This window comes from Alosa pseudoharengus, unplaced genomic scaffold, assembly GCF_046254945.1.
Source record: "Alosa pseudoharengus isolate Yale_2024_CS ecotype anadromous, Long Island Sound unplaced genomic scaffold, YU_APseudo_1.1 YU_APseudo_1.1_scf_7, whole genome shotgun sequence".
Taxonomy (NCBI): domain Eukaryota; kingdom Metazoa; phylum Chordata; class Actinopteri; order Clupeiformes; family Clupeidae; genus Alosa; species Alosa pseudoharengus.
In genome coordinates, this window is record NW_027468859.1 from 14252832 (window position 1) to 14279777 (window position 26946).

Genomic DNA, 26946 nt, shown 5'->3' on the forward strand with positions numbered 1-26946 from the left:
ACAACTAGCTAATTTCCTAGCAAGCGCACGGCTAGCTGGCTAGAGCCGGTTTAAACCGGCTTTAGAGCTACAGACACGCGATCGTACAGCGACGTACGTCTAGGTAGGGAGGTTGTTGTGCTACGGGTCAGGTCAGCGTCGGATTGATGTGAACAAGCTATCATGATGGATTTATGCCATAGGTAGAAAACATTTAGCTCCATGATCTTTCTTGACGTGAGGTAACGTTAACTAGCAGCTATCGCTTGCTTGGTAGCAGCGTATACTATGTCTGTGAGGGGGACTGTTAGTTAACGTTATATTTTACATCAAGTAACAATCAGCTAACTTAGCGTGCCAAGATAGTGTATGTATGGTGATGTTTGATTGGTAGCCTCTTTTTAAAGGAAGATTCTAATTTTGATCACATAATGGCTTAAGAATGACGTGCCGCCCGTTAACTTACCGTTTAGTTAACGTTAACGTTAGTCATCTTAAGTTTTTACTTTAAGAGTGCTCGGTGGTCACCTAATATTGCTTGATTGATTGGCCGCTTGGGTTTTCCCTTCGAAATCATTTGTGAAGGTAAGTGTGATTTTATTTTTTGGTTAGCCTAGCTTCTACACAGTTACTTTTGTGTTAGCAACTAGCTTACATACGGTGATCCAGGATTCATCTGCTTCAGCGTTAACGTTATCAAAACAGCATTTACAACAGTTAGTGTTATAACCTCAAGTATCTGATTGATTTGTTTATTTTTTCATTCAGCAACCTTCTATCTAACTTGTAATACGTGCAATTGTTGACCACATAACGTTTATCAAAATGCGTTTACAGTTGACGCCAACAACATGGAATCAACAGAGGTTATATTGACTGTAAGAGGAACCACCTCTCCCGGTAAGTTGCTGTAAATAGTTCTATCCCGTGCAGTGGAATTTAAGCGACGAGTGTGCATGTCAAATGAATTTGGAGTATTGTTTACGTTATGAACACAAGGTGTCTTATCTTGGAAGTTGGACATATGGTAAGATGTTATGCAGTGTTACACACTTGTCGATTACATTTAAAACAACTGTTACAGTATTTGTGGGAATAAAGTTATTGGTTGTTATTATACCTATTCCAACGTAACAGTTAACTTTTCAGTAACCAGTGTTACCTCATTTTCTAGACGAAGTTATAGCAGCTGTGGGCGGCTGTGAGTCTCTGGGAAATTGGTGTTATCAGAAAGCTGTGACCTTACAGCCTACAGAGGAGGACGGGTAAATAATAAACTGATTTCTCATAGTAAAACATTCGTTCTCGTTGTTTTGACTTTTGCGTTGATAAAAAAGCACATCTGTTTTGTTTATTATGCTGCACTATTCTAATTATACTCCAGGACGCTCTGGAAAAAGACTATCACTGTTCCACGAGGATGTGTTACCAGTTACCGCTACTTCAAAGGATTCTTTCTCGAAAATAAGGTGAGGATAACATGTTATTTCGCTTGTAAAAAGTGAAAAGTATATAGTAAACATCAGTAAAATAATATAGCTGAAGTGCCAACACCTAAGCGCTTGACTTTGCTGTTGTGGCTTCTATTTCATGTAATTATATTTCATGGGAAAGTGGATTTGATGTGGTTTCTTTTTAGTATGTTAAAATACATTACAAGAGATTGTTATTGTTATGCATTTTCTTTTTTTTGTGGTAAAATACAAAATCCATCTGTGTGTTTTTTCCCCCTCTGAACCTTGCCTTTTATGAAAAATCTTTTTTGTCTTTCATGTTGCTTTGTTCCCGTCTGTAGCATTGTGTTTACATGGATGAAACAGACTTTTATCTATTGATAGGGAATGCTAGTGGTTCATACCTCCTCCTGTGCTTTTGTTTATGTTTGCTGTTCTTGGAGTTCTTGGAGTTCCCTGGCTCTTGGAATTGTGTCAGCTGGCTTTCTCTTAAATCTGCAGAACAGCTGGACTGGCGTTACAGCCACTGCCGCATGGCTGTGTGTATGTGCCTGTGTGTGTGTGTGTACAAAAAAAAACATAGTTATGAGCTTTTTTTTAAGTATAGGCCTATATCACCAGTAAACGATTGTGTGATTGACTTCTCTCTGTCTCAAACGAGGATCTTGCAACTCAAAATGAAACAAAGGCGGTGTTGTGCAACATTGGGTTTTATTCAGTCAGTCAGTCTGTCTTCATCTGCGCCTTGTCCCCTTTCTTAAAGGAAAAGGGTTATTGTTCGGTTATTGTTCTGTAGAAGTATAGCCAGAGACTTTCTAATGAGGAGACACAGTTCTCAAAAAATCTGCCATAGAAATGCATGGGGTTAGTTCAATATGGCAGTTTTCTACACATATCCCGCCCCTTCCGTGGCCAAAAATCGACATGTCGAATACATTATGCCAATCATGTGTTGTGGTCTTGACGCTGTAGTGAGGTTGGTGTGTTGAAGCCTTGCGCATACGCAGTTCTGCCAGAAATATATGCCCGATAAGTGCCCTAAGTATGGCCGCCGAGTTGCAGGGTTCCCACGGGTCATGGAAGGCTATTCCAGACATGAAAAGTTGTAGCGTTTAAAATTTACTTGCCAAAATACATTAATACAAATATATTTCCACTCAGAATTGGTATATATCTGGTTATTAGCTTTACTGCTTGCTTGAGTAGTTGTGATTAGCGCAACTTTTTTTATTCAATGTCCATTTGTTCATCTCTCGCTCTAAAAATGAATGATTCTTGAATGCTGCATGACTGTTCTGGAATCTTTAGTCGGTATGTTGTACCCTTACAGTATATAGTAGGTCATGGAAATGTTTTTTTATCAGGGAAAGTCAGGGATAAGTCATGGAATTTTACATTTCACTTGGAGTGGGAACCCTGATTTTGGTATAGTGCACAAAACTCTTTGTGCATTTGGGCTCTTACCTTAGCAGGTCTGTGCATGGCAACCCCACCTACAATGTTTCTAGTGTTCGTATACACAAAAGTAAGTTAGGGTTATTTGCACTTCTGTGTTCATTAGCGCACCTAAATCAAATCCCGAGGCATTCCTGAATGATTTCCTTGACACATTGGTGCAGTCATCTTGTGCTAGCCTGATGTCAATGCCTTTGCTGTCACTAATGAATTCAACTTTTCAGATTTTGCCCTTTGCTGGTTGGCTGGATCTCGGTGGTGAATACACCAGGTCCCATGTCTTGGCTCTTGCCCAGATCGCTCGTTTTTCTGGATCGGGTCCCAGATCCGGCCCAGATTAATCAGCTCTCTGGGTGGGGTGATTTGTGTGTGTGTGTGGAGTGCTGCTTTGAGAGGACTCCTGTTTTGTGCTTCACTGATGATTACTTTAACCCCATGTTAATACATTGGTATTGCAGAGTGCAGGTGGCCCATGTCAAGTCATAGTCAATAGATGGGAGACCCATCTACACCCTCGAGCATTGAACCCCACAGGTATATGAAACAATCTTGAACCTCAGGCTCCCTCAAAATACCCTAACCTACCTGCACTTGTGTTATCGTCATATAAGCGTTGCATTAATAGGACATTCAAATATTATATTAAACAATTGAAAAATCGTAAAGAATTGTATTTCCGACATTCTATGCATTTTACTTCTTTTACGTGTGCATTGCATTTGCTTAAAGCAAACTGAATAGAACAAACAACAAACAGCAAAGAATCAGCTTGCACTATGTGCACAGGACTGTTCAGAGACAATGTAGCGCGGCTTAGACGTACTGGATATTTTCCTACTCATTTGAAGTACCTCGTTTTGCTGCCAGTTTAAGTCTGATTTCGGGCATGGGCATACCTGCTTTCCCCCCCCTGCTAACTTGAGATGATTTCCAATAGATATATATATGATAACTGCACTTAAAATCTTTTTTATTTTTGTATTATTTTTTCTATATTTATTTTGTATTCATTTTGATAAATAATTTTGTATTCATTTTTATAAATCATTTTTAGGCAATTTTGACTCCCACAATATGTATGTCAAACATGTACATAAAAGAGCTCTTTTTTAATTTACTGATCAATGGTGCAATGTTTTTTTTTTTTTTTGTGGTATTTTGTACTACAATTTAAAATTAACTTTAGATTTTTATTTTATCAGATCAGATGGAACTGTTAAATGGCTCTCCAACATTAGAATAACTGCCTTAATTTGACTATATTTGGAATATCTTTCCTCAGCAGTTCTGTTTATGTGGTTGGGGAGGGGGAGGAGGGGGTCACACAAAACAAACTAGACGTTACCTGTTTTGACTAGCACCTGACCACCCAGGACCGGATCGGTTCCAGATCTGGTCCAGAGCAGGCCCAATCTCAGGTCCTACTGGGAGGTTCTGGGGATGCAGTTCAGTTCTCTTTTGGGTGTGCCATGTTGAAAGCTCACTTGTAGAGAGACTCATATTAAACACATGATGTATTGATGTATGATGTTTTAGACACATAGATGTATCAGATTAATACTACATGCACTGCATGAATGGATGCTTAGAGACCTGATAAGCATATTGGTGTTACAACAATCTGTGTAAGATGATGCCTGTCAGAACAAAGGGGGATATCAGTGGAGCGCTATGTAAGGGATAATGTATAGAACATCGGTCATTATCAGAAAATAAGTCCTGACGGGGCGAAAAGGTCTTGCTTCGTCCTGTAGGGACTTCTTTTCCGAAAGCGTTCTATACAGTAGCCCGCTTATTACACGGGTACTTGCCAAAACGAAAAAATAAACTCCACATAATGTGACTCTTTACATTTATTTGTTATCGTTTCATCGTGGCTTTTGCTGAGAAACAAATAGTTCGCAACACACGTTGAACTTGAATCAAACATTCTTTAGAACACATCTGATCAACCGTCTGCTTTCACTTTTGAATGAAGTTCCATTGCAAGGAGTGACCGGACTACTTGCGGAGTGATATGAAAGACGTGAATAAGAAGCTCAAAACCCATTTTCCTTGACAGCGGTCTGTTATACTTAGCAACAGTCTGTTATCGAGAAATATCAGACCACCGAACGTTGGACAGACCCATTCAAGTGGAGCATTCTGCAGCATTATGAAGAGCCGTTTAATAAGTAGCAGCAGACCTTGAAATCTATCTGGCCCTAATCTGGTGTGGATCTGATGTGGCACGGAGCTTGCAATGGTTTCAAGAGGGCATGAAATTGATATCTTGTAAATTCCTAGTTCATGTGTTTGTTTTTCTCTAAAATAAAAGAATAAGGCAGACAATGTGGGGGTGGGGGTTTAGGAATGTTCTGTTCTGAAAGCTCATCTTCACAGGTTGTGTGATTCTAGCAGTCAAAACCTCATCATAATGTTTTTCATGCCTTTGCAGATGCCAACCTTGAGGTGGACGATGGGCAGTTTGGATTCCACAGTAAGGCATTCAGAATTTTTACAACTCTTTTGTGTTTGGCTTCTCCACAACAGTTATGTGTAGTACGGTCATTCTACTGTCAGATAAGTAAGGGCCTAAAGCTTTGCCTTCCCCAGGATGCATGACAGCATAAATGTTTATCTGAGTGTAAAAGTTCAATGTTTGTATGAGTGCTTTTATCTTTGAGTAAAGGTACAGTGTTCTGTTACTTACTAAGATTCAAGACTGTTTTTCTCTTTGTGTCAATGTTTTAGAGTTTTCTTCTGATAATGAAAGTTCATTTGAGGATGTTTGTCCCCCCCCCCACTCTCTCTCTCTCTCTCTCTCTCTCTCTCTCTCTCTCTCTCTCTCTCTCTCTCTCTCTCTCTCTCTCTCTCTCTCTCTCTCTCTCTCTCTCTCTCTCTCTCTCTCTCTCTCTCTCTCTCTCTCTCTCTCTCTCTCTCTCTCTCTCTCTCTCTGTCTCTGTCTCTGTCTCTGTCTCTGTCCAGACGGCACTGAGAATGTGGACTCTGGCTGGCTTACCTGTCAAACGGAGATTCGCCTGCGGTTGCACTACTCTCTCAAACCAGCCGTGTCCATAACCAAGAAGAAGTTCAAGAAGTCCCGCTTCAGGTACAAGCACATACCACACACACACACACCCACACACACATATCAGCAGATAAACACACGCATACACAGTCTCAGGAGCCCAGACAGGTTGCTTATCTCATTATCCAAATGACAACAGCTCAGCATCACAGTTTTTGATGTGTTGACTTGGGTCTTGGGGTCAAAGTAATGTTCCTTGTGCTAATCACAAAGCAAAGTGAGTCATTGTCCTGGGGCTGATATGCGCTAATCAGCCAGTGGTTGCAAATGGGTGTTGGTCTGTTGCGTTACTGTTGAGTGGACTGTGTGCCACACCATGCCTCAGTGGCCACCTCTTTCCTGCTTTGAACATTTCTGCTTCATGGTTCAACAAGTATATCAAGTGTTTAACATACCCAATCCCTGCCCCGGTGGTTTTATGGCACTGTGCTCTGGGATCGTAGGCCTACCTAGGAAGATTTGGTTAGGTGGGGATCACAATTAAAATATCGAAGTGGCAGCGGCAAAATGTAACGCAGACAATAATAATTTATAGTGATTAAATGCTTTTGTGAGTTATGTCATTTATGAAAGCAAGAATTTCCCTGGCAGTCCTTTACAATATGTGACCGTGATGTATCTATCCCTGAACACCCTTCCATCTACCCCTCTATCCAGCAATAGAGATCAATGATGCCTTACAGCACTTCATTGAAAAGAATGGAATCACAGAGTGACTCCTGGTACACGTTTGTGTAAACCATGGCAAGGGTTTGTTAGATAAGCTGGTTGGTGAATAGCTAATGAGCCTGTTTTATCGATCTCATTTTACTTAGGCTCAAGCTGACATTGGAGGGCGTGGAGGAAGAGGAGGACGATGAGGAAGAGCAGCCGAGCCCATCATCGGCGACCTCATGGCACAAGATGGCGACAACGCTGGAGTTCGGCCTTATCACAGCGGGCAGCTACAAGTCACGCCACTCCCAGCCCGAATGTGGCTACGCCCTGGATCCCACACAGTGGATCGAGTACAGTATCCAGACCATGGACCCTGACAACCTGGAGCTCACCTTCGAGTTCTTTGAGGTAGCCACAGTTTCGTTTGCAGTTATAGTCTATTAGTAGGCGCGTTTAGCTCAGTTTAATCAGACCTTCGGGGTAGTTTTCTCCGAAAGGTCATCTGAGGCAGACCAGGAGAGGAGAATGAGAACCTCCGGGAGCTCCGTGATTCTATTCATGTCCATTCATCCATAAGTCATTGTACAATGATGGTGTGCCATTTGGACGTTTTAGTTGACCCTCCACTGGGTCTCTTGTCTCTCTCTGTAAGGACGGAGTTCCCTCTCTGTCTGTGTATGTGTGTGTGTATCAACAGGATGTCTGTTCTTCCCCTCCCTCTTTGTGTCCATGTTAAAGGTACACTGTGCAAGATTTTCACCTTGAATATAACCTTTACAAAGCCAATTTGATGGTATACGAACTTGTGATGGGGCAATCGTTCATCTAGCATAGCCATGCAGCATTGCCGTAGCGAGTCCAGCCATGCAACTTCAAGAAAAGTGTCCCGAAGACATCTCGCGAGAAATCATGAAACATTACCTTGTCAGTAGATATAGCTCTCTGGAAATTTTTGCCTGTTGTTAATCCTTCACCTCCACAACAAAAGCATTTTCATTGTGTGCAGGTGGAACAAGCCACGAGAAGTAGGCTATTTACAACGGCAGAGTGAAATATAAATATATTGTGTCTTTGGGGGAACTCTACAGTCGCCAAAAATACCTGAACCTGCATAGCATACCTTTAAGTGTGTGTGTGTGTGTGTGTGTGTGTGTGTGTGTGTGTATTGCTAGTAGGAATGAGTTCACGCTGTGTGTGTGTGTGTGTGTGTGTGTGTGTGTGTATTGCCAGTAGGACTGAGTTCACTCTGTGTGTGTTTGTGTGTGTGTGTGTGTGTATTGCCAGTAGGACTGAGTTCACGCTGTGTGTGTGTGTGTGTGTATTGCTAGTAGGACTGAGTTCACGCTGTGTGTGTGTGTGTGTATTGCCAGTAGGACTGCGTTCACTCTGTGTGTGTGTGTGTGTGTGTGTGTGTGTGTGTGTGTGTGTGTGTGTGTGTGTGTGTGTGTGTGTGTGTGTGTGTGTGTGTGTGTTTAACAGGAGGATATGAGTGAGAAGGTGGTTCAGGAAGACAACCACCCTGGGCTCGTGGGCACGGCCTGCCTGCTGTCCTCCTTCTTCGCGGAGAGTGGCAAAGACACTGGCCTCATCACCCTGCCCATCATATACCGAAACTCTAGGCAGACCATTGGCAAAGTCCGAGGTGAGTTGTCAGCAGCCACAGCCACTGGTGCTATATGGCCACTGCTCATCAACCACATTAAATAATGTGTGTGCGTGTGTGTGTGTGTGTGTGCGTAAAGGTACAATCTGCCATTGTAGTCCAATACTTGTTTTTGTACTCCACACAGTTCTCTAGTTGTGTGCACATCTCTTATGGAATACTGATATGTTGTTTGTGCTGAGTCCTGAGATCAAATGCATGCAAAGGTCATTCGCTCATCACTGGAACTGAACTGGAATAAACGTAATGCAGATAAGGTACAGATTTAGTCGGTAAGCGTCATATAGCCGATGTAAGCCGATGATGCACAAAGGAACTTTTTGAGCAATGTTGTTGGGCAATGGTCCTGAGAATTGTCGTGTCATCACATTCCCATTTAAAATGGGGCAGTTGGGCACCTTTGGCCAAGCTGCGCAACTTTAATCCTCAGAGCACATATTGTTGCCCAGCAACATTGCTCAAAAAGGCCCCCTGGGTATCATCAGCTTTGAAGTATAGGCTTACCTCTTTATGGTCATATTGTGATATTTTGAATTTTTATATAAATTGTATTATTTGTATTGTTGTTGTATTTGTGAAGCGGCTTTAGGTGTCATGAAAGGAAATATATACAGTTTTATGTTTATGCTTATGGTATTTGGCAGATGCTTTTGTCCAAAGCAACTTGCAGTATATGAAGACTACGTTAGTTGAAAATAATAGTTTTCAATAAAGTTCAAAAACCCAATATTAGACATAATAATAATAATAATAACAACAACAACAACAACAACAATATCAACAATGGTATTATCAATTATTAACAACATTAATGAGTTTTCATATTAACAAAAACCATAAACATACAAACATAACTCTGTAAGAAAATTAAGACATAGGCGTTGTCACCCAGCCCATCGTGAGCCCCAACTCCAGGCATAGAGGTGAGGTCCGCCCCCCGCCAAAAAAAACAAAAAAACAACAGTCACTACTGTTATGTCGCTATTGCTCATCAACCACACAGTTTTTCAGTGTGTGTGTGTGTGTGTGTGTGACTGCAGTGTTTGAACATGTTTGTAACAGGAGAGTGTGAGGAACGTTGTTGCCGAGGTTTGTTGCCTATGTAGGTGCTATTTTGCATGAGGCCAGTGATTACCATTTCATGACATGCTTTTCTTTGTCAAGCTATTTCCTGGTCTGCAACGTCCTAGTCACCAGAGCGGTGTAGCTGGTATGACCACACCTGGCTCTACTGGTTGAGGGATTCTTGTGGTCAAGAATACAGGTTGTTATAATCTGACCTGTGCAGACGGGAGTGCTTTTCTTTTAGGTTTGCCATTTATACTGGGTTAACTTGGGTAAACCAAGGCCTTCAATCACCTCCGCAAGGTGTTACCAACACAAAGGTCCTGAGTTTGAGAGGCAGGGAACACACGGGTCATGCATGCATCACAGGACGAAATGATTACCAGCTTCATACTGCAAGCGGCTTTGGCTCGTTGGTCTGCCAATAAATGAAGTACGTGACTTTTTTTTATTTTATTTCCCCCTTGTGTAGTGGACTACCTGGTGATCCGGCCCATCAAGGATCTGCAGTGTGACATGCAGGCGTCCTTCAGCAAGTACTGGAGGAAGAGGAGCACGCTGGACGTGGGACACAGGGGAGCCGGCAGCTCGCACACTGCCAAGTGAGTGCTGTAGACACACACACACACACACACACACACACACACACAAAGCCTCGAGAGTCCAATACAAATGTACACACAATCAATCCAGCAGCATCACACAGACCAGCTGTTTGTTATTACCATATATACACACACACACACACACACACTGTTTCTTACAAACTGGTTCTCACAAGCATTGCTTACAAACTGGTTGTCCGTGTGATAACTCCCTCTGTTCTAAGGGACTGTACGATATTTAGCGGGGGGGGGGGGGGTCGCCAGACGATCGGGTTAAAAATGTTCTGCCTGGCCCTCCCCCCTGGTCAAATTTTTTTTTCCAGGGGCCTCCCCCCGGCTCAAAAAAATTCTCCTAGGCCCTCCCCCCTACGTGAATCAAATAAAACTGGTCGAAAAATGACGTTTACAAGGTTAAAACGGCCAGCAAATGTCATAAGCACACAGACACACACACGGGGCTACAAACCAGTGTTGCGCGGGTTTGGTCACAAGCGGCCAGCAACTCGGTCACAACCCGACCGCAACTCGGACCGCGAATATTAATTAGGACAAAATTATACCCGACCTGCGATCCGACCAGCTTATTTACAAAATGTGTGCTTTTGGTTATAGCCTGCATGCAGTAGTCCATTTCTGTAAAACAAACTAATTTATTTGCAAAACTTTATGCAGTAGAACTACACGCAGGCATGCAGGACATATGTTTGCGCAGGAGAGAGAATGAGAATAAGAGCGCAAGCACGCACGCAACCACCAAGGATTAGAACACTAGGATAAGATTTGGCCATGGACATACTTCTTTCGAAAATAGAAATGGGGAGGCAAGGTAGGCAAGAGAGATACATTGCTGGTCAAAACGTTAGCGTAAGAACTGGTTTAAAATGCTGAATGAAGCACAAAGCTTTACTAAAGCACATCCACTGTTTAAAGTCACAAACACAACGAACTTAGGTAACTTTTATGCATGCGCGAACCTATACATACCGGTAGATATGGCTGTGTAGTCTGTGCCATAAGATTTATTCCTGCAGGCTGCCCGTTTCGGCTGTCATACTTTTAAATGGCTTCGCAAGAAGTAGGCCTACATAGACCATAACTTGTACTACTGTCGTCATCTTTAAGAACTTTTCCCAATATTTCCCATAGCCTATATCGCTTTTCCTGAAGGGGTGTCTTTTAACTCGCGTCTTCAGCTTCTTTACTGTTAACTTACTGTATTGATGCTTAACTGTATTGATGCTAGCCTTCTCGTGATATTTTAAGTAGGCCTATTTGTAGAAAATATATATTTAATTAATTTTAACTGACCCGCCCGCAAATGACCCGAATATCATTAAAATATTTGGTTTATGACTCATAACCGCGGGTGACCTGCAAGCTTACGAGGGGAGTTGTGGGAGATTCAGGCAGGGTTGCGACTTTTTGGACTCGCCCACTCTGTCAAAGAGACGTGAATCATGTTTTGGCCTACAAACCTTTTAAAATATCGAAAACGGATCATTGATCAGGGGAAAAAAATATCATGGATCAGGAAAAAATAATTTTCCACGGCCCTCCCCCCAGGCCAAAAAAATTCTCCTGGGCCTTCCCCTAAGGCTTAAAAAATTATCTTAGGCCCTCCCCCCCCTGACGACCGGCCCTCCCCCCCCCGGTAAATATCGTACAGTCCCTAAGCCACATGCTACATGACCCTGACCATGCCTGCTTTCACATTTGGTTGCTTGCCATCAGGTTACACATGGCTGTATAAATTTGCTCATAGCATTGTGTCGGTACAACCAGGACATCAGCCCTGTGAAAAACGCCTATCTGTCATGTGTCCGTCATTATATGTGTTATCATATACAAATGCCCTTTGAGCTAGTTTAAGTTTGTGTGCGTGCGTGCGTGTGTGTGTGTCTTTGGAGCTATATCACGTGCCGACATTTGTTTATGTTTAAACATCCTGCTGTTAACTATTGTCGGCATGGCAGCATTCCAGGATATAGGTCAGGAATGTGAGTCATCAGGAGCAACATACAGCCAGAGACGGTTGATGTATATTAAGGATCTTTGGTACAGCTCAGTTCAGAACCTCTCTGCTTATACGTGTATGGGCAAGGCTGGCTTTTAATACTCTTGGCAGGCTTTGATTCTTAGAGAGAGGTCCAAGAGAGAGTTACCTCAGGGTTGTTGCTGCACTCTTGGCAGACGATACACGGATAACCATGTTCGTTCGTTTGTTTATTTATTCATTTATTTATTTATCAGATACTCTCATCCAATGTGACCGTGAGTACAGGCATTAGTGTTGCACAATGAACCGATACTCCAAAGGTGTCATGATACCCTGAAATATTTTTTTTTATGATACCCCCATTTTGTTAGTATACAGCACCTTAACAATGCCGTTTTAATCAGGATTTGATTAAAGTCATATTCGTTAGGGTAAGGCTATTTGTACCCCTTGTACAATTAGCAGTGTATGCTATTCGTACCCTGGTGCAATTAGAAGTGAATTCTATTCATACCCCGGTGCACACAGCAATGTGTCCTATTCCCCCCTCCTGGTACAAATATCAATGTATGCTATTCGTACCCCGGTGCACACAGCAATGTGTTCTATTAATACCCCGTCTGGTACAAATATCAGTGTATGCTATTTGCACCCCTGTGCATTTATTCTGGCATATTGATCACACAATGTAATAATAATAAAAAAAACAAGCAACATGTTTTTTTGTTGTTACGTAAGAGGGTGTGAATAGCTCAGCTGTGTAATAGACACTCTGAATAAGGTATGCTGTTTGCATCAATGTATAGTTAGAAGTGGATGCTATTCGTACCCTGGTGTATATAGTACTGTATGCTATTTACACCCTGGTGCATGAACTAGCTAATTGTTGCAATCAAAACTTCTGTTTGAGAACCGATTTCTTGTTCAAATTGCGCGCCTTCTCTCCAGAGACGTTGGTACACATGCACACTCACTCTGCCAAAATGCATCACACAGTAATTGAACCCCGGTCTCCCACATGCTAACCCATGCCTGTGACCACTGCACTATCTTCTTCCACAAGTAAAATGCGTTTGCAGGTAAAGTTATAGTTTATAGGCCTGAACTTCATATTCACGAAATTTCTGTTAACTAACTAACTAACTGACGGTTGTATGTGTTAACTGAACCAAGATTATGAAAATAAAACACAACTTTTCAATCTAAAACTTAATCTGAACAGATATTAGTGCCGAAACCTTTCAGAATTCTTCACTTTCTGCTGACGAAAAAACCAATGTCCGCCATGTTTTTGTGTACGTGAGCAACGTCTTTTTGTTGTTATGTCACAGGGTATGAATAGCTCAGCTGTGTGGCCAAGGCTATTCGTACCAGGGCTTGTTATTGTTTCAGTATTTGTATCAAGATACCATCATGACAACACTAACAGATATATGTTCATTAAGTGTCCCTAAGTCTGACTCCTCTGTCCAATGTGCTTTCAGGCATCACAGGGTCAGGGAGAACACCATTGGCTCATTTCTGAGTGCAGCCAATCATGTGAGTACCCAGAATGCCATGCAGTTAGTAGCAGTCATGGTGGCATTATCATTGTAGATAATCAATCAATTAAATTTCCAGTTTTATTTGTATGGGACAATGTGGAATTAAAACATAAATGTAACCATTTTGATGCATTGCACCAGAGTTAGCCATAGGCTAATTTACATCTGCAGTCCCACATAGATAACAATAGTCATTATGTTTTTTTATTTGTGCAAATAAATGCATAATGTATAAACTCTTTTCAGGGGGCTGCCTATGTGGAGTTCGATGTCCATCTGTCTAAGGACTTTGTCCCAATCGTCTACCATGACCTGACCTGCTGCATCTCCACCAAAAAGGTGTGTGTGTGTGTGTGTGTGTGTGTGTGTGTGTGTGTGTGTGTGTGTGTGTGTGTGTGTGTGTGTGTGTGTGTGTGTGTGTGTGTGTGTGTGTGTGTGTGTGTGTGTGTGTGTGTGTGTGTGTGTGTGTGTGTGTGTGTGTGTGTGTGTGTGTGTGTGTGTGTGTACCACTGCAGTGAGTCACCTATAAGCTCAGATGGGAGGGTATATCATTGACGGTAAGAGGGTATATCAGTGACAGGCTGGCATATCATTACATGTTCATCGGTCTGTTAATCTTTGCACTGTACATTGTTGTTTTTTGAGCTCGATATGACCTCGTAATTTGAGATGTCGCTCAATACGAGTGCTTTTTAAGTAGTGCAAAAAAGCCAGTGTCAGTGATTATTACCATGATGTCTTGTGATGTTTCCAAGACTTTTAAAACTGACATTCTGTACTTTACCCTTTTCTCTCTCTGGCAGAAAAAAGATGACAAGAACAACTTGATGCTGTTTGAGGTGCCTGTGAAAGACCTGACATTTAACCAGCTGCAGCTCCTAAAGGTACCAGGCTAAGGCATCCCTGCTCCCACGTTTAGTCACATTTAGATTTGTTCATTTGTCCCTAAGCCACGACTATTACAGCATTTGGTCGAGCTACTTCTTGAGCAATGTTGCTGGGCAGTGGTCTTGAGCATTGTGATTCTGGCACATTCCCATTGATATTCGGCAGCTTTTTTTTTTTTTCTCCTGGAGGGCTTTTATCATTACAAATTGTCATCATCATCCGATCAGAACACATGGAACCAGTTATTTGGTTGTCCAGCAATGTTGCTCAATAAGGTTTTTTATTTTTTTAAAGTATATTTTTTTGGGACTTTTTTTGAGATGGGACAGTGGAGAATGACAGGAAGTGAGTGGGAGAGAGAGTTGGGGTAGGATCCTGAAAGGACCACGGGGCGGGAATCGATCCCTGGTCGCCGGCGTACGGTGCAGGTGCCCCAGCCAATGGCCGGGGCCATTGCTCAAAACGTTGCCCCATCTATCATCTCCCTTAGTGCCAGTTGTGCAAACAGCACTAAGGTCATGGGGAGCACACTACTAATGACATTCTATTACATTTGACAAGTATCACAAGTGTCTAAATGAATATGTGTAATGTTATGATTGTTTAACACTCTGTAAAGCGCCATGAGACATGTGGTGCAATGTTTTGGCGCTCTATTAGTGATATTTAAGAAGAAAAAAATATGATTGAGCAGACACCTTTAATGTAAATGACATAACCTGCGTATGTTGAGAATCAAACCTCTGTGTCTCCTCCAGCTGGCTGGTATAACACACTGCATATCTCATATCTGCTCTGTGTCTCCTCCAGCTGGCCCACTCTGCCGCCATGACTGTCCACGACCACAAAGGTAGGAACTGAGCTGACCCCAGTGGAGCAGCTAAGAATGCACAATCACGTCACAATTCATGACGGATCTGAAAATTTATTGATTGTATTGGCTGATTCTGAAGATGAAGAGCAGGATTAAGGGTGATAATGCAGAACTAGTGTTGAGTTGTAATATTGTCTGATGTGTTGATGCAGATGATGAGGAGGAGGAGATCGATGAGCATCAGCCGTTCCCTTCGCTCTCACAGGTATGTACAGTCACATCAGAAAACGTAGAGTGTGTGTGTGTGTGTGTGTGTGTGTGTGTACACGACTAGCTGTGTACAGCTGTGTAAAGCCTGATTTGGGGTGCAATCAGACCGGGGGCAGAAAATGATGCCTCTCAAGGCAGAAATAGCGTCCTGTCGAATTGTGACCTTATCCTACCTTTTTGGAAGGTATTAGATACATCCGTTTCAAATGTTGCCCTGTTTTGTCCATATCCATAATTTCTAGCAAACATGCAAAAGACAAGTGTGAGCCTTTCTAGTTGCATGTGGTTATTTAATTCGTTGTGTGTGTGTGTGTGTGTGTGTGTGTGTGTGTGTGTGTGTGTGTGTGTGTGTTGTATGGTAGATCTTCCAGTCGGTTCCAGAACACGTGGGATTCAACATTGAGCTGAAGTGGATCTGCCAGAATCAGGTTGGTGTTCTCTCCGGCCGTGGTCTGGCCCAAGCCATTGTGTGTGTTGGTGTGTGTGTGTGTGTGTGTGTGTGTGTGTGTGTGTGTGTTGTTGGTGTGTGTGTGTTTGATGTGTGACTTGGGTGCGTCTTTGTTTTTAATGTTTGTATGTGTTTGATGTCTGTGTGTGTGTGTGTGTGTGTGTGTGTGTGTGTGTGTGGGTTTGTTGTTGTTGTGCGTGTGTGTTTGATGTGTGACTTGAGTGCGTCTTTGTGTTAAATGTTTGTATGCGTTTGATGTCTGTGTGTGCGTTGGTATGTATTTGTGTGTGTGTTTAATGTGCATGAGTGTTTGTGTTCAGGATGGCAGCTGGGATGGGAACCTTTCCACCTACTTCAACATGAATCTCTTCATGGACATCATTCTGTCCTGTGTGCTGCAGCACGCTGGCAAGAGAAGGATCCTCTTCTCCTCCTTCTGCCCAGACATATGCACCATGTAAGCCCCATTTTGCATCACACCCCTTCCCTGCCCTGGTCTGGTCTAGACAGGCCAGACTCTCCTGTGTAGTAGCCCGTTTTCAGACGTAAAAATGAACCAGGTTTGTGTTTGCATGGGGTAGTGGTGGACGTTGTAGATGATATGATCTTTCATGGGCTCATCATTTCTCTGTGTGTGTGTGTGTGTGTGTGTGTGTGTGTGTGTGTGTGTGTGTGTGTGTGTGTGTGTGAGAGAGAGAGTGATAAGTGACCTCTGTTTGCCCCCCTGCCCCTCCCTAGGGTACGTCAGAAGCAGAACAAGTACCCCATCCTGTTCCTGACCCAGGGGGTGACCAGCATGTACCCCGAACTCATGGACATCCGCTGCAAAACCACTCAGATTGCCATGAGCTTCGCCCAGAGCGAGAACATACTGGTAAGAATGGAAAACCATGCGCGCGCACACACACACACACACACACACACACACACACACACACACAGCCATCCTTGTAACACCCAAATCAGATGTTTTTGTACACATACCGTAGGCCTACTTTGTTTCCATTTCCACTTTCATAATTAAACCGCTAATGCTATTCAAGACGAACCCATTCATTGATATGCATATTACAATAAAAAATGGGAAAAGATATGGGTGAAGATATTTCAGAATGAAAAATGTATTTCCCTCAGTTGCAATAGAAAGTTGCCAAATTAAAATATTTTTTAAGGATGGCCCAAGCCAAATGGGCGAGAGAGAGGGAGAAAGAAAGAGAGATAAACAGATTGACGGAGGGAGGAGGCAGTGTAACAAGTCTACTGCAGCGAAATGAGGAAGTGTGGAAAGCTCCCTGAGAGAAAGCGCCAGTGTGACCGCTTGCACAGAGCAGACTTGGCACTGCCAGCTGCAGGCAGCCAGCCACCCACCCAGACCCTCAAGGTCATTCCTGGTGTGTTGGTGGAACTGCCTGGTCAACAAGGCACAGAAAGCATAGGCAGGCATCGAAACCATGAGGGCAATCGTGAAACTACCCGTATGAGTCTCATCCACAGAAACTGTGTAGAAGCACAAGGCACACTAGGCTGCATGGCTAGAGGAGGATTAGCTAGCTAACTAAAGTAGGTCCTGAAAGCCAGTCAGCACCTGGACTCTACATGTGCTTGTTATCTGGGAGACTATACACATGGAGATGAGCTGCTCCCTAACAAACAGAACCCTGATCCCTAACAAACAGAACCCTGAAACAGAAGCAGAGTCCTGACAGAACACTGGCTGGCAGAGTCCTGACAGAACCCTGGCAGAGTGGCCTACTTCCCCCTCTGTTCCCCGTAGACTCTTGCTAGCATCAGCGTCTGCATGAGAGAGGGGAAATGCGCTCATGAGTCACCTGTTTTGGTTTAGCTCACTCAGTTGTTTCTTTCTCTCTCTCTCTCTCTCTCTCTCTCTCTCTCTCTCTCTCTCTCTCTCTCTCTCTCTCTCTCTCTCTCTCTCTCTCTCTCTCTGTCCTCTCTCTAGGGTATCAGTGCGCACACTGAGGACTTGTTGAAGAGTATGGAGTTCATATCTCAGGCCCAGTCGAGGGGGCTCGTGGTGTTCTGCTGGGGCGAAGACAACAACGACCACGAGAACCGACATAAGCTGAGGGAGCAGGGCATTGACGGAGTAATTTATGACAGGTAAACACACACACACACACACACACACACACACACACACACACACACTTTCATTCTCACACACACACACACACACATAGCTTCACTTTCACTAACACACACACACACACACACACACACACATTCATACTCTCACATACAAATGAGTAGCAGTATTCACTCTCACATAGACACACTTTACAGTACACTGCAGATGCAGACAGACCCCTTAGCCAGCTACAGTCCACACCCTGCCCTGCATGAAACAGACTCCAACAGCACAGAACAATGAAACCGGAAGCACGTTCAACCAACACCCTCCACACACACACAGACACACAGACACACAGACAGACAGACACTCTCTGTCACACACACACACAGACATACAGTCACTACACAATACATAACCACTTTCAACAGTAAAGCACAGACTGCACTTTAAGACCAATGCTTGTGACATCAGCTGATATAATTGCCTGGTGACTGTGAACAGCGGGTCAGCAAGAGAATGAATCGATGAGGCACTCTAGCTGTGGGTGTGTGTGGGTGTGGGGGGGGGTCTCTCAGCACACTCTGTTACACGTGTAAACATTGCCTCCACTGCCAGAGCAAAGTGCTAACATCAGGCTGCACACAAAACACACACACACACACACACACACACACACACACACACACGCAAACACAAACACACACACATAGTTAGAGTGTGCGCTCACCTCCTACCAACTGCCCGAGCAGATGCAGGGCTGATCCGTGCCGTCAGTCAAACACAACGCAGTCACACATGCTGCTCAAGTCAAAGGAGTCCACATTCTGATCAAATGCGCTGGAAGGTAAATGCGCTGGAAGGTAAATGGCTCATCGGACTCAGATACCGCACTCCTACAACCTCTAGGGACTGCTAGATCATCTTTTTCAGCATTCACGCCTCTCTCCGAGAATGAAGTATCTAGACTCCTGACATGCAGCCGTCCTACCACATGCTCGCTGGACCCTATACCTACGAGCCTACTTCAGTCCATCAGCCCGACCATCGCACCAGCTATTACACACGTGATCAATGCCTCGCTAACCTCCGGCACATTTCCAACAGCGTTCAAAATGGCCCGGGTAACACCGTTACTTAAGAAAGCTTCTCTCAACCCTGCTCAAGTGGAGAACTACCGCCCTGTCTCACTCCTGCCTTTCTTATCCAAAGGCATTGAACGAGCAGTCTCCAAACAGGTCTCTGACTTCCTTTCACAGAACAACCTTCTGGATCCAAATCAGTCTGGGTTCAAAAGCGGCCACTCTACCGAAACGGCTCTGCTGTCTGTAACAGAAGCCTTAAAAGAAGCCAGGGCGACCGCTCGGTCATCAGTACTCATTCTGCTTGACTTATCGGCTGCCTTTGACACGGTTAATCACCGCATCCTTCTCTCTATACTCGCTAACATGGGAATCTCCGGTTCTGCTCTCTCCTGGTTTGAATCCTACCTCACAGGACGCTCGTTTAACGTATCATGGCTTGGTCAGCTATCTGCACCTCACCATCTCACCACAGGGGTCCCCCAGGGCTCAGTACTGGGCCCCCTTCTCTTTGCTATCTACACCACCTCCTTGGGACAGATTATCCGTTCGCATGGCTTCTCATACCACTGCTATGCAGACGACACACAGCTCTATCTGTCCTTTCCACCTGATGACCCCTTGGTTTCAGCACGGATCTCGGATTGCCTCTCAGACATAGCTACATGGATGAAGGCACACCACCTCCAGCTGAACCTCTCAAAGACTGAACTGCTGGTCCTCCCAGCTAAACCTACCATACACCACGACATCAACATCAAATTTGACTCTCTGTCTGTTTCACCTACCAGGACTGCAAGAAATCTAGGAGTTGTTCTCGACAACCAACTAAACTTCTCAGATCATGTTGCCTCAGTCGCCCGGTCATGCCGTTTCGCACTCTACAATATACGGAAAATCAGGACTTACTTAAATCAAGATGCCACCCAACTTCTGGTTCAGGCAATAGTTATCTCACGACTCGACTACTGCAACGCCCTCCTGACAGGTCTCCCAGCCTGCGCAGTGAAACCACTTCAGATGATCCAGAACGCGGCGGCGCGCCTGGTCTACAACCAACCCAAGAGGGCTCATGTTACCCCGCTACTCATCCAGCTACATTGGCTACCTATGGCGGCCCGCATCAAATTCAAGGCTCTAACGCTTGCCTACAAAGTAGTCTCCGGTTCTGCTCCCACCTACTTGAATGCCTTCATACAGATATACGCTACCTCCAGACCGCTGCGCTCCTCAGACGAACGACGTCTAGCTCTACCTCCGGTACGCTCAGGCCAATCCAAACTTTTCTCATCTGTTGTTCCTCGCTGGTGGAACACACTGCCAGTTCCTACAAGGGCAGGGACATCCCTCTCCATTTTCAAAAAACTCCTGAAGACCCAGCTCTTTAGAGAACATCTCCTCTCATAGCAACACTTACAACAAGTCTTGCTGATCCTAGCACTCACCAGCCGTCTTAAACTGACACGTAACTGTTAAAAACAGCACTCACTGATGCACTTATTCTTACTGTACTCTAATGTTTTTTAAATTGTCCTAATATTGTTGAGAATTGCTCTAAAACTTAAACTGTTTACCATGTTGTTAGTCGCTTTGGCTAAAAATGCGTCAGCCAAATGTAATGTAATGTAATGTAATGTAATGTAAATGCGCTGGAAGGTAAATGCGCTGGTGAAGTGTTTGCTAATGAAAACCTGAGGTAATAATAAGTTACTTTTGACCTCTGTGTCAGCATGTCCACACCTGCTCTGGGAGGAGACACTGCTGACGTCCCTGTGTCCTCAGAACTCACTGACCCCAAACAGGTCGACTTTTTCACCTTGGGTTTGTCCAGTGACGTTGTTATTTTTTTCTTTTGCTTCCCCTCATTATGTAATAACGTGCCTTCATTGGCGTTATCACCTTGCTGTGCTGTGAAGGCCATAAGCCATCGACAGCAGGCAGACTGTCAATAGAGCCAGTCACAGCAGGGCGAGGCAATGGGTTGTGGGCAGACTCCAGCAAAACTCTTTTACAGCGCTGCTGCAGCTGTCTGAATAAAAGGCCTTTGTATCAGCAGGAAGCTATAGGCACATGGAGAACACGTGCCGCACAATACCGCTAGTTCATTCTCTGAGCAAACCTAAAATGTATTTATTCCATTGTTTCTTACCAATGGCTCAGTGTTCACATGGAAAAACAAAACAAAACGATGAACACCATGTGGAGTATTGCCACATGGGATTTCCCAGAATTCATCTTGCTCTGGGTAGATGTAGTGCTCGTCTGTTTCTGCTGGTTCAGTTGGTTTTGCTCCTGCCTCAGAAGCAGTCTCTGTGGACGGGTTGTGGTCACAGACTGCACTTTAATCAACTGGGTTATTTGAGGCGAACTACTGTCTACATAAGGTCACTGTTTTTTCTGGAAGCCCATGCTCATAAACACACACACACACAAACACACACACACACACACAAACACACACAGTGGTGGATCAACAGAGGTGAGAAGTTCAGTTTTTCCTGGAGTCCTGGAACACCCCCCCCCCGCCCCCCGCTCTCTTTTTACCCCGATAGCGCTGTCCTAAATGGACATCTTTTCCCTAAGTGCCCTCTGTCATTCTTAACTGCCTTTCTTCTTCCAGAATATGTGAAGCTTGATGCGGCTCAGCAGTCCATTGAGCCCAGCAGACACCAGTAAAGTTCTCCTGGTTTCCCGTTTGTGTTTTTGAGTTGTTCTTTTTGGTTTTAGTTCCTGCTTTTGGATTGTTTTTGGCACCCAGGGTTGACTTGCTGAAAACTCACTCACTCACTGGCATGTTTCATATTGAGCGATTGGAAAGGCTGCCTGCTGGACAACTGGCTCCAGCCTTGCTCTGGTTTGTGTTCTCGCTGGTTGCACTCACGTGTGTGACTTGCGGCCATCGGCTGCTGAGCTCAGGAGTTCTCTAAGTACAGGGGAAGCGGTGGATGAGCTTCCTGTTTTGCAGAAGGTTTCTCTGAAGAGCTGACCAATGACCAGTCATACTCTCAAGAACTCACTGATCACACACACACACACACACACACACACTCACTCTCTCACTCACACACATACACACACAAACACACACACACATAGCCTTGAAGCCTTTACAACTACTACGTATTCGGCCCAGATCCGATGAGTGTATCCATTTCAGTCAGCTGCTGTTTTATCCCTCTCGTTTGCAACGTTACCATTTTTCTGCTTTGTGGTGAATGCTGTCCTCCAGTCTTCTAACATCCCCTACTACACTGATGTGCAAAAGCCAGGCCGATGTTGTGCTGTGCTGTGCTGTGTGCTTTGTGTTGTGCTCCTTTTGTGTGCAGAATTGATGACCTTTGATCTTTTCCCCTCTCTCTGATCAGATTTGCCAGTTTTCGAATGTCAAGAATGCTCAGATGAGGAGTGCACTGCGCCCGTGTGGAGATTGTCCATACTGCGTGACTGACCACTCTCTGAGTGACCGCACAGTGCTCTCGTGTGTGTGGTTTTAAATATGTACCAACACTGAGAAATGGATATGGAGAGAGTTGGCCCAAATTTAATTGACAACAACAAAGCAATGAGCAAAGTCAGCTGTGCCTCAATAAAGCTTAATGGATAACTTGGCAAAATTATTTTGCTAATTTAAAACTTTGAACAAGAACCTACGCACAAACATTGGCTAGGTCCGCAACACTGTGCTCCCGTACGCCACATCATGGCTTTGGCTCATGCGTATGCAGGGCTCTGCTTGGCGCTTGTTGTTTTGCTCATTGCCCATCAGTGAAATCAGGGCCCTTAGGCGGGGATCACACTGACCAGCGGCAAGCGGCAGGTTTCCTATTGTTCTCCATGGTTCGGCAGCGGAACGGTGGCAGCGTTGAATAAGCTGAGCGTTGAACTTTCAAAGCGCAACGCGAGAGTATTCAGTTGTCAGTTAAGACAAGCTGTTTGTGTTACTTGGGAACGAGATAGAACTTATTATGATCTGAGCGTTGTGTTAGACTTGCCGCTGGCCAATGTGATCCCCACCTTAGTGTCACGGGTAGATTGTGTGTACAATGGTCCGTAGGAGGTTTTGTTTTTGATCCGAACCAAACAGCTCCATGGACAAGATTGGACAGGACATCGTTCCACGTTACTCTGTGGTACTCACAAAGGCTGTTGGGTGTGTAGATCCATGCAAGTGTGTGTCAAAGTGTGCAAATGGTGCTCTTGTTTGCCCTTGAGTTTGTTGTTGTACTACACAACATGACTAGGCATGCAAACTGAATGGACTCCGTGGGAAGTGAACTTAGTGGCTGTCTTGTTTTGACAGTGATCATAAAGATCCATGATACTCCAATATGGACAGCTTTAGAGAAATCAAGAATTACAGCTTAGAAAAATTAACAACCTTTGAGTGGTACCTCTTAGCAGCACCCCCCCACCCCCCAACTCACACCTGCCGCTTTGAAGTAATTGTACAAAAGCCTTTCACTCCCACTTCTGCAGCCTGGTGTAAATTCTTTCTAAATCACTGCTGTTGTGTTTTTGTCTCTCTCTCTCCCCCTCTCCCTCTCCCTCTCCCTCTCCCTCTCTCTTTCTCTCTCTCCTGCAGAATCTGTGACGACCAGATAGAGCAGCCCAACATCTTCCAGGTAGAGGAGCAGGTGTCTCTGCAGGAGGTGATCCCCAAGGAGACGCTGCAGAGCTGCGCCTGCTCCACCTACAGCCTGCCCTGTGACAGCGTGCCCTGCCCCAGGATGGCCCAAGCTGGCAGCGGAGAGTCCGACTCCGGCCTCAGCTCCTCCTGACCAGACCGCCACCACGCTACACCTTCAGAGACACACTGACACAAAACTCACCAAACATCTTCAGAGACCTACACACACTCTTCACCAGATATCTTTAGAGCCCCCGCCCACACACACACACACACACCACGCACACACACACATGGACCGTCCAATGAGACTCAACCATGGCACAACGTCTTCAGAGACCTACACATACACTTCACCAGATATCTTTAGAGCCCCCCACACGCACACACACATGGACCGTCCATTGAGACTCAACCATGGCACAACCTCATAGAATGTATACCGACTTTCTCTCGGTCTCTCACACACACAAACACACAAAACCTCACAGACTGTCCAGTGTCCACACAGACACTCATCCTCCACCCCCAGACACACACGCAACCTCACAGTCTATCCAAAGACAGACGCCCCCCCACACGCACAGGTCCTCACGGGCCTTCCACAAAGACCCTGTACCTGACTTATGCACCGTCCAATCATTAGCCTTTTCCTCAGCGGCATTACCCACTTTTCTAAAACTCGTCCCTGGTCTTCTTCAGGTCACTTCAGCCCGACCTGGTTTGGTTTGATTCGGTTCAGCCCAGTCTAACCTGCCTAGGCCACTTTATGAAAACCTGTCCTTAGTCCACTTTAGCTCACTTAAGCCTTCATCCCTTCCTGGCCCACATAGGTCCAGTCCAGGTTGGGTCAGTTCAACGCCATTTCACCTGCTGAGGCCAGCTCGTCACCCACTGGTCATCACTCCGCAGCCAACCAAATGCAGTTTTCGCCTCTACATACACTCATCTGCTGTTTATTAGGACCGGAGAGGATTCTGGTGCTTTGCCAAAACAGAGTTTGGTCTGACTCGGTTCTTTATTTACTATTATTTTTTTTATTGTTATTAATGCTGGTATTCATTCTGTACCACGTATTATTATTTTATTTATGTAAAAAAGCAAATGAATTCAGAAGAGACTAGGATAAGTATTTAAAAATAAGTGATTATAACTTTACCATATACGTTTTACCATATTAGTTAAGTTGCAGCTAGTTGATAAGTGTTAAAATCATGTAGATAAACTTTATTTTATTTAAAACTTTTTTATGTTGATTCCAATCCGGCTATACCTGTGCTAAAATACCACCGTATGACCCACTTGCTTCAGCATGGCAAAATAATATCCATGGATTTTGCATGCTAGAATTTCCTGAGCGTGAATGAGAAACATACCGTGTGCAATTAAATTTGCACACGTTTTGTTTCACCAGCCTTGGTAACTTACCAGTAGTGCATTGTAAAAGCTGAATGTGAATTTGAACATCTGGGAAAATTGATACTGGATCTACATATAATATAGAAAATGGATTATGTTGTTGCCCCGACAGGTACAATATAATAACTTCTGAATGAAAGTTTATGTGGAGCAGGTCAAATTGGACTTGGCCTATAGCCATGTGTTGACTGCAATAAACAATATGTCAGGTTTTTACATTCAGTATTTGCACAGATGAAATCCCAAATCTCCCTCAAGTCGCTTTGCTCTGCGTTGGCAGTCTTAGTCCTTGCATTCTGCCCACTATTCCATAAAATAATTAATGGTTTGCATTTAAAGAAACGCATCTTACTGGACAGTGGGTATGTGTCAGATAACAGGTTTGGGTGTATACCATATGTAGGCTATGTTTGTTTTTCTGCGGTGAATAGTTGCTGCTATGCTTTGCTCTTGCCATGCACTGCATGTGGATATGTACAGTATATGGTTGCAATTGATATGTGTGCCTGTTTGTGAAGAGAGTAAGATGTTCGACCCTTCAGCAGAATGTGTGCATCGACACTGCGAGAATTACTGCAATGAACCTTTTGAACTCCTGCCTAAGAGCAGACACTCAAAGATCAAATAAAATAATTCAGCTAAATCTGGGGTGTTTATGTTTACTTTCCAAAATAGCTTGGAACTTCTGGTGATACTGAACATGTGAAGTCATTCATTTGGGGCCTTTCAATGCCTGCCTTCTTTCGCTATTTTGCATGGAGAGTTCTGTTTAGATAGATAGATAGATAGATAGACAGACAGACAGAGACTTTATTCATCCCTAAAGGGAAATTACAGTGTTCCAGCAGCACAGACAAACACAGCATTCACAGATACATGCATACATACATACATAAATTGTTGAAAAAAATATTATTTCTCTCTCTGCTCAGGGGGGAGTCATTACAAAGTGCTATTGCAGTGGGTAAAAAAGTATTTATGTGTCTGTCATTAGAGCTTAGTTGGCGTAGCCTCCAACTGAAAACACTTTTTTTTGTTTGACCAGTAAGTTGTGTAGTGGATGTATTGTCCAATATATTTGACAGTTTGTGCAGCATCCTTCTCTCCACCACCAACTCCAGGGGCTCTAGAGCTGTCCCAAACACAAAGCCAGCCTTCCTTATGATTTTATTCAGTTTCTTATTGTCTCTGGCTGTAATGCTACTGCCCCAACAGATGACAGAAAATAAAATTGCACTTGCAACAACACTGATAAAACATCTGCAACATTTTGCTGCACACATTAAATTACCTAAGCTTTCTCAAGAAATAGAATCTGCTCTGACCCTTCTTGTAAGTAAGTAAGTATACTCTTTTGATCCCGTGAGGGAAATTTGGTCTCTGCATTTATCCCAATCTGTGAATTAGTGAAACACACTCGGCACACAGTGAACACACAGTGAGGTGAAGCACACACTAATCCCGGCGCAGTGAGCTGCCTGCTACAACAGCGGTGCTCGGGGAGCAGTGAGGGGTTAAGTGCCTTGCTCAAGGGCACTTCAGCCGTTCCTACTGGTCGGGGTTCAAACCGGCAACCCTCCGGTTACAAGTCCGAAGCACTAACCAGTAGGTAACCAGAGACAGAGCCCGCAGGAAAAATAGACCAATCAAAATGAACTCAACTAGGGTGACCAGATTTGGGTTTGTGAAAAAGAGGACACTTCAGTGTGTGTGGGGGGGGGGGGGGGGGGGGGGGGGCTGGCCTCAAAAGACTATTTTGAAAACATGAAAGTTTTAAATGTGCAAAAACAATAATTACAATAACAGCAGGGCTGTTGAGCT

At 44.2% G+C, this 26946-nt stretch overlaps 1 protein-coding gene across 3 annotated transcripts; it reads left to right on the forward strand.

The window, feature by feature from the left end:
* On the forward strand, positions 1 to 25768 carry gpcpd1 (glycerophosphocholine phosphodiesterase 1). Of its 3 annotated transcripts, none has more exons than XM_076273074.1 (21): positions 1 to 221; positions 492 to 564; positions 817 to 879; positions 1154 to 1244; positions 1364 to 1448; positions 3347 to 3422; positions 5326 to 5367; positions 5856 to 5979; positions 6774 to 7023; positions 8095 to 8257; positions 9816 to 9945; positions 13429 to 13483; positions 13735 to 13827; positions 14292 to 14372; positions 15187 to 15226; positions 15403 to 15455; positions 15823 to 15888; positions 16229 to 16365; positions 16647 to 16782; positions 17866 to 18026; positions 23662 to 25768. In XM_076273074.1, exons 3-21 carry the CDS (start codon positions 831 to 833, stop codon positions 23855 to 23857), a joined length of 2028 nt encoding a protein of 675 aa, XP_076129189.1. In that variant the 5' UTR covers positions 1 to 221; positions 492 to 564; positions 817 to 830; the 3' UTR covers positions 23858 to 25768. The 3 variants fall into 3 exon arrangements, with proteins under 3 accessions (XP_076129189.1, XP_076129190.1, XP_076129188.1); XM_076273075.1 differs by having other exon boundaries at positions 1 to 182; XM_076273073.1 differs by having other exon boundaries at positions 1 to 564.
* Positions 25769 to 26946: the final 1178 nt, after the last annotated feature.

Coding starts and splice junctions, on each gene's coding strand:
- gpcpd1 (XM_076273073.1), top strand. CDS start 831: ATGGAATCAACAGAGGTTATATTGACTGTAAGAGGAACCACCTCTCCC. Junction 1,449..3,346: donor GATTCTTTCTCGAAAATAAG/GTGAGGATAACA, acceptor TTGGTATTGCAG/AGTGCAGGTGGCCCATGTCA. Junction 16,366..16,646: donor TGCCCAGACATATGCACCAT/GTAAGCCCCATT, acceptor GCCCCTCCCTAG/GGTACGTCAGAAGCAGAACA.